This window comes from Metopolophium dirhodum, chromosome 5 (genome assembly GCF_019925205.1).
Source record: "Metopolophium dirhodum isolate CAU chromosome 5, ASM1992520v1, whole genome shotgun sequence".
Taxonomy (NCBI): domain Eukaryota; kingdom Metazoa; phylum Arthropoda; class Insecta; order Hemiptera; family Aphididae; genus Metopolophium; species Metopolophium dirhodum.
The window spans coordinates 37,035,821-37,049,501 of NC_083564.1; the positions used below are offsets into that span (position 1 = coordinate 37,035,821).

Below are 13,681 nucleotides of genomic sequence, written 5' to 3' on the forward strand. Positions count from 1 at the left end.
ATATATTATTATGTGCACGGAGATAGGTAGCGAAGCTCCTCCCCACCACACCGACTATGCACCGACACACACCGCTTCCGCCAGATTTCCCATCCGCGAGTACACGCGCAACAATAATATTATAAACGATAACACTTATTGCATGTGTATCATATATATGGATATATTTACGTAAATAGGTAATGATCTCAATTTATAACGTACAATAACAGTTGTACACGCGTATGTGATTTGTATTGTTACGATATTTTTTTCTCGACCGACCGCACTGCACGTTTTGCATGTATGTAAAGTTCACTGCAAACGCCGTAAATGTATGATACGGTTTAAGTCTTTAAGAGGATGTCAGTGCAATATTTTTTTTATCTTTCAGACCCACGCGAAACATAGATAAAACGCTTTCACCTAAAATCGTATTTTTTTAATGATTTTTGAGTAATCTTAGAGTAAAATAAACTATTAAAAAAATTATAGAGGATAATATTTTTGAGGGTATGACATATCGATTTTATATTTTATTGTTATTTGACTTTCAAAATAAACAAAAAAATGTTATAAATTGAAATGATGGTTAAATTGTTTTAAGACAATATTTATACAAATAAATAGGTATGTCATTCCCTCAAAAATAATATTCTCTATCGTTATTCGTTTTTGTAATGGATGATTTTACTCAAAGATTACTTAAAAACATAAAAAAAATAATCCTGCGTAAATGTGTTTTGTCTGTGTTGCGCGTGGGCTTGAGAGAGAAAACAAATAGTGCGCTGACATTCTCTTAATTTTATAATAATAATATGCATTCCACGTGCTTGGAAAAATCACAATATGCAGAATTTTAATGGCCCAGTGCTATAGATTTTCTTATAGCTATATTTGAGCTTCATATACCTATTATGTGCAATTTTTTTTCTAACTAAGAATTTTATAATCTGCAAATTACTTTTTACAATAAACAAAATGTATTATGTCCAAGGTTTATATAAAATTAATTAACATAAAATGAATTAGCTAAATTGTATGTAAAATCATAGAAAGATTTTACGAATATGCGTATCATTAGAGACATTATAGCCTATAGGTAGTACGGGGCTTTGGTTATTTGACAAAAACATGTGTTTGGATTTGGATTGGAATTTTTGAATTTTATTTTTGGTGGTAGATTTGGCTGCTTTCTATACCTGAATACCATAAGTCCATATTAGTTCGAGGAGCAGTACCTGTATTATATATGCATAGGCGAAACTAGACCTCTAAAATATTGGGTACTATTAATATTTCATATCTTAAAAACATAAAATTAATGGTATTTCACTATAATAATGATATAGTTAAACCTAAAAAAACAAGGGGTGCTAAATTAGAACTTGGGGTTGCTAGAGACCCTTTTGCATCCCCCTAGTTACGCCAATGTATGTATGTATGTATGAGATGTTTATTTTTGAGATGAGCGTGTTAAGATGTGAGAAGAAGACATCATATTGGTGAGAACGCGTTTGTTTAATGTAAGGTGTTAACTGTTTAAAGTATATGGATATGTGTTGCCCTGCAGATAAGTCGAAGACCAAAGTGTTTTTGATTATGTATGTCATATTTTACGGCACTGGTAAAAACTTATTTTAATTTTTTTTTTAAAATTCAACTTTGTTAATTTGTTTTTGTTCTAATTTATTATGTTATAGTATTTCTAATTAATTGTTTCATTGTCTGTTATATTTGTTCTGCAATTATTTCTTAGTTTTCTATAGGTATCTTATATTTTATCTTATTTTTCATATACACCATTGAATACAAAAATATTTGGACGTGCACTGTAGAACATGCCATTGAACTTTATTAATTATTATACATTTATACCCATCATATAATTGGTATATATATAATAGCTGTACTAGATACAATAAGTCCTTAAAACACCTGGGATCTAAAAGCATGTAGACGAAAATTATTACTGTTGGACTTAATTCGTTGGACCAAACATCTGTCAACCATAGTGGGTAATGGGTTTCTATATAAAATATATATTTATCTACCTATGGTTTAAGTTGTCAGTAAAGAAATATTTCAACTAAATTGACAGATTCTTGATGTTCCAAACAAGAAAAGGGAAAATTGTATTCCTAAACTGTGGGTACTTATATAGTTATATATCTATTCGGTTAAAAAAAAAAAGTTGTTTTCTTAGTATTCATTAGTTTATATTCAAAACGATACTTTTTTTTTCCTATTTTACTTATGTTGATTATCAAAAATAAATCGTAATATTGATTAAAAAGCTTTATGTATGACTTAACCACTAAACCTCTAAAAGTAATTTCTCATATGAATATTAATAATATTAAACTTAAAATGTCTATAAAAAAAAAACTATGTTAACTTTTTTAGATTATTTGCTTATGATAAATCTTAAAAAAACATTTTCAATACAATTCTTATCTATAAATTTTAAAAACTGTATACATTATTAACACTTTCAAATTATTTTGATGAATTTTAATCGAAATTTGAACTTTAAATGCTTACAAAAGAACCCGTGCTTACTTATATTTAACATCTGGTATTATTGTCGTAGCGGTTTATCTCACATTACTGTACGTCATAAGTAATCTACAAAATGTTTTTATATTTAATTAAAATATCGAAAAAATACTTAATTAATGTAGAAATAATATATTATTATTTAGTAAAACATACCATTTGATAATACACAAACGTATTAATCGCTTAATGTTATTTAATTATTTAATTCAAAAACAAGAAAAAAAAAAAGAAAATATTCAAATTATCATTTTTCACCATCGTTTTGCTAAATATGAGTATAAATTTAATAAGTCAATTTTCTTTTAAATATGTATAATAGTATTTTCCTCTGGCTGAATAATAAATTAAGATGACATTTTTGGGCAACAGTCAATATAATTAACAATTTTGATTAGGATAAAGTTTAATCGTCGAAACGTTTGGGAATTTTCCTTATTTACCTCTTCAAAGTACCATCTAGATTCACTTTCTCACCAGAAAAGATACTGAAGTTGACTACTCATCGTGTAGGTACATAAACACAAAAAAATTTAAAAAACAGACATCATTGTAAAACCAATATATTCATTACTCCGCTCAGAATCCAAAAGGTTCAATATGACAAAATAAACATTAAAAATAAGGAATTACGTTTCGATAACCATTTGGGCCATTAGTATCTACTATCTAATATCAATTATCGTGTAGTATATTTATATATGGAATTGGAAAACGGGAAAAGTTGACTTTTGTTACTCATAATAAGTCATAAATTATTATAAATCTGTTTTTAAAATATTCTTATTGATTTGCTAGATCAATTGGTATACCACGGTACGTCGAATCGAAAATGCGTCTTAATGTTTAACGTGCGTTGGATTAAAACGGAAACCGCTTCCCTTAGTATATTTGGGCAGTTCCATTTTCCTCCAAAAACGAGATACCGTTTTCCTTCACTGTCCATTTTCCTCCACAGAAAAAGGTTGGTTTCCATTTGCCTCCAATATTTTAGCCAGTGTTGTAGTATTACGTTCCGTATTATAAAGATAGAGTAGGCTAGGATCACATTTTGGCATTTTGCGCTTATCGATTAAGCCTAATAAAGAATATTTTTTTTTTGGTATGCATAAATTATTTATATTAACTATTTTATTATTTTATTTATTATTTATTGGAGGAAAGGGACAATGGAGGAAAACGGTATCCCGTTTTTGGTGGAAAATGGCTACGGCCGTATATTTAACAATCATTAATCATCATAATAATCGTGTTGCAGTGTTATTTTCTTGGTTTTAAAATAATTTAAAATAAAAACCAATAGTTAGAACTGTTATAATATGCAATATGCATATAATATTATAATTATTACAAATTAAGGTTACCACTTAACACATAACAGTGCTAGTAAAATTTTAGGTATAAATGTATTATACGAGTGAGGAGTCTATCTAGCATAATATATTTAAGCACTTTCTAACTATATTATGCGTCTATGCCTTCTGGAGTTTTTTTTAAATATGAAGTAAAATGTTTAATGTAAGTAGGTATAAACTATACCTAAAGTTTAAACTATGTTTAGTGTTAGTTATTGACTTAACAGGATTAGATAAATAGATTAGGTAAGGATTAGATTTTTGAGTGGGTTACTTAATATTATACTATTTTACGGGTAGGTACCTATATTCTATATTATTGTGTACACAGAATACGGCTGAATAGACAACGGTTTTCTGAAATTCATCACCGGAAAATTATTTATCCATTAAGCCACAACCTGTAAAATATGTACACAATTTGTTTATTTATAGTATGGTAATGGTGTCTCTTGCCCACTATTATTCATGTAAAACGATAGTTAGATCAACTTATTAAACTAATACCTAACAACTAACTAAATTATATTTACCATTACCACGTTTAAAGTTATTGAGTGTATGAAATATTAAAATAATATACATTTTACAATATACGTTAAATTTTTAAAGTACCTACCAATAATACATTTTTTAGTCACAACAAAATAACTAAAATCATTATTCTCCGTTAAAGTATCTTAGTTGTCCAAATTTGAAATTAATAGCTATAAAAAAAACTGTGTACAGTATAAACTACACATATAAGAAACCTTGTTATACATTTTCAATCCTTATTATATTATAATATATCTAGATATATTTTTTAACTAGAAATTTATTTTAAATTTTATTGATTTTGACAAAACTAATCAAAATTTAAATTTCTGAATAATTATAATAGAAAAAAAAATCGTGATTACATGTCTTTAATATTTTTGAACTTCTATTAAAAAAGCTTATTAAGAACAAGTGGCGGCTATCGTATGGTCCATATGTTGAACCTAACCTAACCTAACCTTCAGCAACACATAGAAGTATAGAACATTTGGAGGGAGCCTGGAGGGGTGAGTGGAGAGGGATGTTGGGTGATTATTTACTATACTATGACTTATTATAGAATAACATAATAAAATTAAAAATAAAATAATACTAAATACAAGTTCTGAGTATACAGTGTAGTATGAATTTATTTTTAAAATGTCATTATGTGTATAAAATATTAAAATGTAATCCTATTTATATCGGTAAAGTTTCAAGTACCCAACAATAATATTTTTAAATTACATTTAAATTACAATTGTTATTTTTAATTTAACTATTTAATTTCATCCAAATTTTAAATTTTATTCTTAAAAATAATCTTGCAAATGCAACTTTAAATGCTATCTTGTTTGATGGGAAAGTGAATTCAGCAATATATTTTATTAGTTATATGTACATATGACATAAGTTCCCGGTTAAATTATTTTTTATAAGACGATTTTTATCATTATTTAATATTATTACTATACAATATTTAAAAAAAACGTATTATTAACAGTCAATAATATACATTATGTACAGATTTTTAAAACAAGTATATAAATGAAGTATATAAAAGAAGTATATAAAAAAGTGAAATTACATTTCTACTAATAATATTATTGTCAATCGATTGTCTTGTCGGTATTTTGGTTGTCAGTCGATTATCCTGTCGGTTGAATGGTTGTCGGTCAATTGACCCAGACCAGTTTGCCGTCACCTTTTAGGACAGTAAAAATGCTTAGATTCTCTTCAACAGTAATATCATCAGATTTAATATAATTATAGTTATATATCTAGGCTGACCTTGTTAATAATAACAATATAAATATAAGTAATATAAAATATTGACTACTGACAAACCGTTTTCGCTTAGAATCGTTTTTTGTGTACATGTTATATCATTGAAATTTAACACATCCGTCATAATGACCCCTCTAAACACCTATACTGTACAGCAAAGCAGTACCCATGCACTTGCCTATACCTTTTTAAAACATAACATGGGTTCGAAAATCTAGTTTGAAGATATTGTAAAAACAGATTGAAACACTTATATTAATTTATTAAACTATATTATTACATTAATATTTAAAACACATATTAAAAAACTTTATAATTTACTTATATATTATCTTTTAGAAAAAAACACCAACGGCAAGTAGTGTTCCCAAGCGGTCACCCATCCAAGTACTAACTGCACCCGATGTTGCTTAATTATACAGTGATCATTTCTGTGTCCTATGTCCCATACCTATGTCATACACTCATACGTATTATTGAATACCAGCTATTAGTAAAAAAATTGAGAGAGTGTGAAATTATAAGTGAATTAGGGAGAGAGTTAGAAAAATCAATACAATAAAAAAACAAGAAATAAGTTTGACTTCAAAAGGTGGACAAGTTGGTACTGATCTGCTGTATAGTAGTTGCAATGGCGGTCAAACGGGGGGGGGGGGGGAGATAAGGGGGATAGATCCTCCCATAAATTTTTTTCCAATACTTATAATTAGGGCCCGGAAGTTTATGTACTAAAAACTACCGAAATATGTATGCACTTATGCGCTTAAAAATCCTAATATATGCACTTAAATATGTTTACATTTTTTTTTTTTAATTTATAAATATGAGGAAAAAAACATTTTTATTTCAATTTTTTTGACTAATGATTAAAAACATTATTTCATTAATTAATATACATTTTTAAACATTACAATTTACAATCAACGATTTTTATAAATTCTCAAATATAAACAACCGCTTGTTATCTGCCAACATATTTTTGTACACCAAAAAGCTCTGCTCCACGTCAACCGAAGAAATTGGTGCGTATTTAAAATATATTAAATCATCACAATATATAAAATTTTCAGGTAAATTATTCATTGTCATTTCTTTTCCCAGCATAATTTTGGAAATGTTGGATAGTGTTTTAAAGCCCAGATTCTTTTCAATAACTTATTCAAATTTTTTATAAATTGTAATGCCTTTGGAACATTTTACTGTAGTTAATTTATTTTCTACATATACAGTAAATTCTCTCAATATAAATATATTTATTTTTTTATTCACGAATTGTCATATTGTATCTTCGTAAATTATAAAATATGCTCTAAAAATTGTAAAATTAAGAAATAAACACTAAAATTTAAAAACCACTATAAATATGCAAAAATATGCACTAAAAACTTTTGATATGTTTTTCGTAGTGTCTTGGAATTTCTAGCTCACTTAGCAATAAATCTAATGGTTCAAAAAAAATGAACTTCCGGGCCCTACTTATAACAGTTTATAATTAAGTATATTCTATAGTTCATTAAATTTTGTTCTATTTTTTTCTAAAAAAAAATTATCAACTATTGTAAATTTCGATAGAATGTCAGATCATGTTTATACGTATTTATATGACATGACTATATTATTATCTAGACTCATATTTAGGAACTAGGATATTATTATTATTATTAATATTTAGTTGTTTACACAAAATATAATATGGGAATTATCCCACTCGATGATCGAAAATTCTCAATAACAACCAGCTCTACACTTTCCCAGAACATTGGCGATAGCTAGTGCGATCGGTGGGTATATTTTACAATATTACGTAGCTCCAGCCCCAGGTCATTAGTTGGTTGAAAACTTGGAACATCGATTGCTTATTATTATTTGTCATAAGTTATGACTCATAACTCATGTCTCATAATATTTAGTTATCACCATGATTCGACTTTACTCTTTCGTACTCGTGTTTTCTACTGTGTGTCCGTGTAGTGTACTAAAGTGTATTACTATTATACGGTCGGTGTCTTTTGTAATATTGACTATTTTGTCAATTTTACATTTTCACAATTAATATGTCTAATAAAAGGAAAATTACTAGTTATTTTGTTGCAAGTTGCGGCATAATTCTGGTTTAGCTACCCATCGATTTTTCAAATTTTTTTTTTCCAAAATGTGTATTTTAGGGTTATAAGAATGTAAAAAAAAAGACCGGACAAACTTCGTTTTGAAATTATTGATAAAAATCTTCAAAAACTACATTTTTTTCGTTATGCGTATCTTTAAAAAAAATACTTAGAATTAAATATAATATTTTAAAATTTTTTTTCTGCGGTTATTTCTGCGGAAACCATTATTTTTTCCAAAGTTTGCGATTTTACGTTTATACGCATGTGCGCAACACTACTTTAAGAGGACGCCACACGGGCAAACGAAACCATGCAATGACCAAGAGAATGCGCTGTTAGGTGTTTTCGTGATCCGCAAGCACGCGACGTTTAAGCCGCGCCCACTACACACAGCCGTGTAACGACCGACGAATTGCTCGTTCGGGAGCGTTGTTTATTATCTTATGAACGTTCGTCCGTGATGTGTCGAATCGAAATAAAATGCATACACCTAAATTCATTGCCACCATAATATTTTAAATATTCGCTCTTATGCACTAACCATCTTTTAATTAAAGCCACTGTCTGCCCAATTGTATACCTATTCGTATATAACAATATTATGTTGCTAAGAAAATCTAGTTTCTACCGTACCTTTAATTGTAGTACTATTAGTACTAACATTTTAGGTATTCGAGTTGACAATATTTTACACGTACAATAACTTACGATTTACATTTTGTTTGTAAAAATATCAATATAGACATAACTATTATGTATTTAATTTTTATACTTACCCATATTTTCGAATGTATTACCATAAAACCATTGATTATAATACATATTATTATTTATATTATTCTATATTACACTGAGGACGCTAAACCAGCGAAAATACCGTACAAAAACATGCCAATTTTGTTCCAATAATACGGCCAACTGAATGGTTTTAGAGCAAAATACCTTAATTAAAAGTTGTAGAAGAGAGTTATATCGGATGACGTATAAGACTCGATTTTTGATATTTTAATTTTTTATACCAATTATTCGCAAGTAAAAAACTGAAAACGCAAAACGATTTTATCGATTTTGAGAATGAAATATCGAAAATCAAGTCTTATACGTCACTCGGTATAACTCTTCTTACATTTTAATCAGCCATAAATAAACTACTTGAATTGGATTTACAACTTACTGAGTTGCAATCTAAGAAATAAAAAAATAAAAAAAACATTCAACTAGTTTAAATTATATTTAAATAGTTTATTAATTTTTTTTTATAATCATTTTTTTTTTTATGTGGTCTGGTTCTCGAATATCTGATTTCAGCATTCTTTTAGGGAATTGTGGATCAATAATTTCGGGTAATAAAGACTTCATATAAAACCTTAAAGTACAAAATATAATAAAGTATAAAATATAATATATTAATAAAATAGGTAAAATAGATAAATCATTTTATTGACTGCATTCGTGTGAAAGATTATCTAATTACTCAGAGTGTACAAATTATTAAAAAAAAGGACTCACTTTTGTAGCGGTTCAGACATTTTGGAATCCCAAAATGATTGATCAAAGTATATTTCTTCTATACTGATCCATTTGGCCGTGTATATCACAAAAAAGCATTTTTCTCTTTTAGTAGCGTGTAATTGTCCCATTATTTGGTAGTAATATACGTGATCTTTTTTCAATTTAGTTTTTTGCCCTTCAACTTTGCAATACTTTAACTACTTCTAAACTAAATGAGTAAAATCAATATATTTAGATATATCGTATACAGAACATAAGTAGTCAAATAAAAAATTAACTATAGTTTAATTTGTTTGATAAAATGCGTTACTCATAATATATTATGTGAATGTTTTTGATTCCTTAATTGGACGATAATTATATATTATAATTATCTACGATATCTTTACGATGAAGATGAAATATCATGCTATAATCATTTTTTAATTATATGTCCAAATATAAGTAATTATATTAATTGATATTTTATTAGATAAAAGTATCTGACAGCCAGAATTGCGTTTGTCATTAGACATTTGGTTATTATCAAACGCATTAAAAAGTTAATAATTTAGAATGCTTAATAAGTATATTATGAAAATAATATACTAATTATAATACAATACAATATTAGTCTATATAATATCAATTATAATATAATAATAATATCATTGTAACAAACAATATTCAATATCCCGCGCGTTATCGAATACATATCAGTACTTCATAGTACACCATCGAATGCAAGCCTTCAAGATAGAATAAACAATTTTTTTGTACGTTATAATACACAGTGTTTCGACAATCCTTTATTTTCCGTGTTTATTTGAATAGTTTCTTATAAACATATAACGCCATTCTACTACTTTAAGTTAAAAGATCAACGGACTTTGGTATTCGACAGCATTCGTCAAGCAAAATTCAAACATTGAAACAGGTAAGAAAATTGATTTTATTTACCAATTTTTTTTTAAAATTCAATTCTTAATTAATTTTGGTACTTCAATCAGAGTTGAGCAAAATATTATCTAGATAATTATTCGAATGAAAAATTAGTCGAATCATTTGTTATTCGAATAATATTGTTTTCAAATTATTCGAATAATTGTAAAATTATAATTATCAAAATAATTTTTTATTCGAATAAAATATTATCAAAATAATCATCTAAATAAAATTGTATTCGAACGATGATGCCAAACTCTGATTTCAATATTAATTGTTATACATGTCGATCCCACAATTGGGGCCTGATTTATAGAAATTGGTGACTCTTTATGTACTTATATACCTAGATTTCCTAGGTTTTTCTTTAGAGGTGTTTTTCATAAATAAATTTAATTTTTTACAAGTAAAACAAACAAAGCCAAATATACTGAAAAATATAAAAAGAAAAATGCAACAAATTTTCATATTATTAAATTAAATTTTATGTTTAAAAAAATGTAATCATGACCTTAGTGTTATTGATATTATCATTATTTGTTCATACTTATTACACATGATCTAAATTTACTTTATCTTATTGTTGTAGATATACGATCATAGTACGTCAAATATAATTATTGGACACAGAAGAAAAAAAGTAAAAAAAAAAATGGACTTTCAGAAGGTCGTTCATCAAATACTGCTGTTGTTATTTACCATAGAAATTTCTACGACGTTTGGTAACCATGAAGAAGACTTGTTCGAATTAACATCAACCAGCGATAGCCCGGGTTTGCAGTACGAACTCATAGGTAATGGTAGAGCTTGCGGAAGTAGTTGGACAGTAAACACATATATGGATTTAAAATTTTTAAATAACAGTCTTAGAAATATTAGACAAATGTTAAACTCAATTGAACTAATTGCGTTCAAAGACATTTCTATAACTTTGTATCAGTTAAAAAAACACGCGAACAGATTGGAAAACGAGATAGGTTTAATTGTACAAATGGGTAGACATAACAAAAAAGTTAAGCGATCTATTGAGTTTGGGGGTACGGCATTAAAATGGATGTTTGGAGTAGCCGATGCTGACGATGTACGAAGATATGATAGTACGATCGATAAATTAGAAAACAATGAGAAAGATGTTATGCGTATTGTTCATGATCAGATATCTATACTAAAAAGCACAATAATTAATTTTAATGATTCCGTTACATCATTTAATGAAAATAAGAAAATATTTGATGCAAATATGAAAGAAGGCAAGAAAAAAGTGAACGAATTGATTATTGAGATAGCTAAGGAAGACAGAAAAATCATTATTCTGAGTTCGATAACTCTTTTAGAAAACACTATATTTGAATTGGACATGTTTATTAGTAGGTTGCAAAGAGTAATTTCTAACGTACAGAATAATGTAGTAGATGCGTTTATAATAACACCTGACCAATTGCTTTCGGAAATAAAAAATATTCAGAGTATACTCCCGGATGATTTGAAAATCCCTGTTAAATTTGATGAGGATAATATTCAAGAAATATTCAAAATATTAAGTATTGAAATGCACACAATAAATGACAGATTTATTTTTTCTTTAAAATTTCCTCTGTGCCTTATAGAAAATTTCAACGTTTATTACATATTACCTATTTACATTCCAATTAATGAACATGGTCAATTTCTGCATATGACTAAAAATTCTATGTATTTGTTAATGGACAAAATAATGACCAAATATTTTATATGGCCAGATTTAAATAACTGTAAAGTAGTGGATAAAATATTTGTTTGTGGATTTAATGAAATTATACATAATTGTGACACGGACCCCACATGTGTAACAGAATTACTAAAAAATTCTTTAACTAAACCACCTCAATGTGATACTTATATCTCTGAATTCAAAACAGAAATGTGGTATCCCTCATTTTTCAAAAATCATTGGTTTTTCGTATGTGAAAAACCCACTACAATTACTATAATTTGTAATAAACAGTCTTTCACTCAAAAAATTAAAATTAAAAGTTCTGGAAAGTTATACTTGATGTCTGGGTGTATTGCTTACACCTCGAAAGGTGTACTAAAAACTGAACAAGTATTAAATCAAACATATTTCTCAATTCCAGTAGACTTATCTCTTACAAATGATTCATGCTGTAATGTATTCAATTTTTCTAATCAGGCCTATCCCAAACCTATCCACTTCGATGAAATAAAAAATATTAAATTTAATAAAGATGCGTTCAATACAATAAATAAACAATTAGACCAACAAGATATGTTAATAAATTCGCTTATTGTAGATAAAACGTATGAATTTATATACACAAACAAATATTTAGTTGTCATAATAATAGTTTTTTTAATATATTTTATAGCAAAATTTTATTTAAATAGGAAAGCAAAAAAATTAGCTATAGAAAACATTAATTTAAGTTACAATCCTCCAAGTTCTAAAAATTAATTTAGTAAAGGTTCTTAGTACGTATACCTGATATTATATATTATTATATAATTGTCAAATACCATTCACAACATTTATATTATTTTTTCGGAAGTTAATAATTAGTATGTAGGTATATGTTTATCTTACTTTTTTCTACACTTATATATTGTATAAATGTTCTTGTATAAATATATTTTATTTTATAACATACTTTAATGAAATTGTTCAAATAATCGAATGTATAATCGGATTGAAATGCATCACCTTTATAAATTCAATTTTATTTGTTACTTTTAAAGTAATTACTAATTTGTATAGTTGTGTTGTAAAGATATCTAATACACTAATTATTTTATGATTTGCCTTGGCAATGAGCACCCTCACTTGTTTATTAGATATTAAAAAAAAAATTGTATTATTACTATTATGTACCTAAAAATTTTAATATATATGTCTCATTATATACTATATCGTGTGTTTTTTATTACCCAGTCAGTCAGCCGTGTTTTTGGAACTAAAAAATAAGTTTTTACTCACAGCCGCGGATGTCACGGCAATACGGTAATGCAAGGACGGTCGCGGGCATCGTAATAAATCGAGCATAATTATACTATGTTTTATTTCACGTAAATAATAATATGAACGTAATAGGTATAATATAAAAATAATGCAACGACGTGCGAAGCGCGGACCGCCGATAACAGACCGGTTTTGACCTGCCGGCGGCCGGCGAGTCTGGATGTCGGAGCTAGGAGGGGACAAACGCTGCCGCTAGAAACAAAAGCAGCACATGACGGCCGTAATTAAATTTTTTTTACTGTAAAACATGCCAATTTTGTTCCAATAATACGGCTTACAGAATGGTTTTAGAGCAAAATACCTTAATTAAAAGTTGTAGAGAAGAGTTATATCGGGTGACGTATAAGACTCGATTTTCGATATTTCCTTCTCAAAATCGATAAAATCGTTTTGCGTTTTGACTTTTTTTCACTTTTTTACTTGCG

At 27.5% G+C, this 13,681-nt stretch overlaps 1 protein-coding gene across 1 annotated transcript; it reads left to right on the forward strand.

Moving 5' to 3' along the window:
* The first annotated feature begins 9,826 nt into the window (after positions 1 to 9,826).
* Positions 9,827 to 13,092, forward strand: LOC132945022 (uncharacterized). Its single transcript, XM_061014630.1, has 2 exons — positions 9,827 to 10,235; positions 10,833 to 13,092. Exon 2 carries the CDS (start codon positions 10,896 to 10,898, stop codon positions 12,693 to 12,695), a length of 1,800 nt encoding a protein of 599 aa, XP_060870613.1. The 5' UTR covers positions 9,827 to 10,235; positions 10,833 to 10,895; the 3' UTR covers positions 12,696 to 13,092.
* Positions 13,093 to 13,681: the final 589 nt, after the last annotated feature.

What these genes read in the sequence shown, in the direction of transcription:
- LOC132945022 (XM_061014630.1), top strand. Translation starts at nt 10,896, where the DNA reads ATGGACTTTCAGAAGGTCGTTCATCAAATACTGCTGTTGTTATTTACC.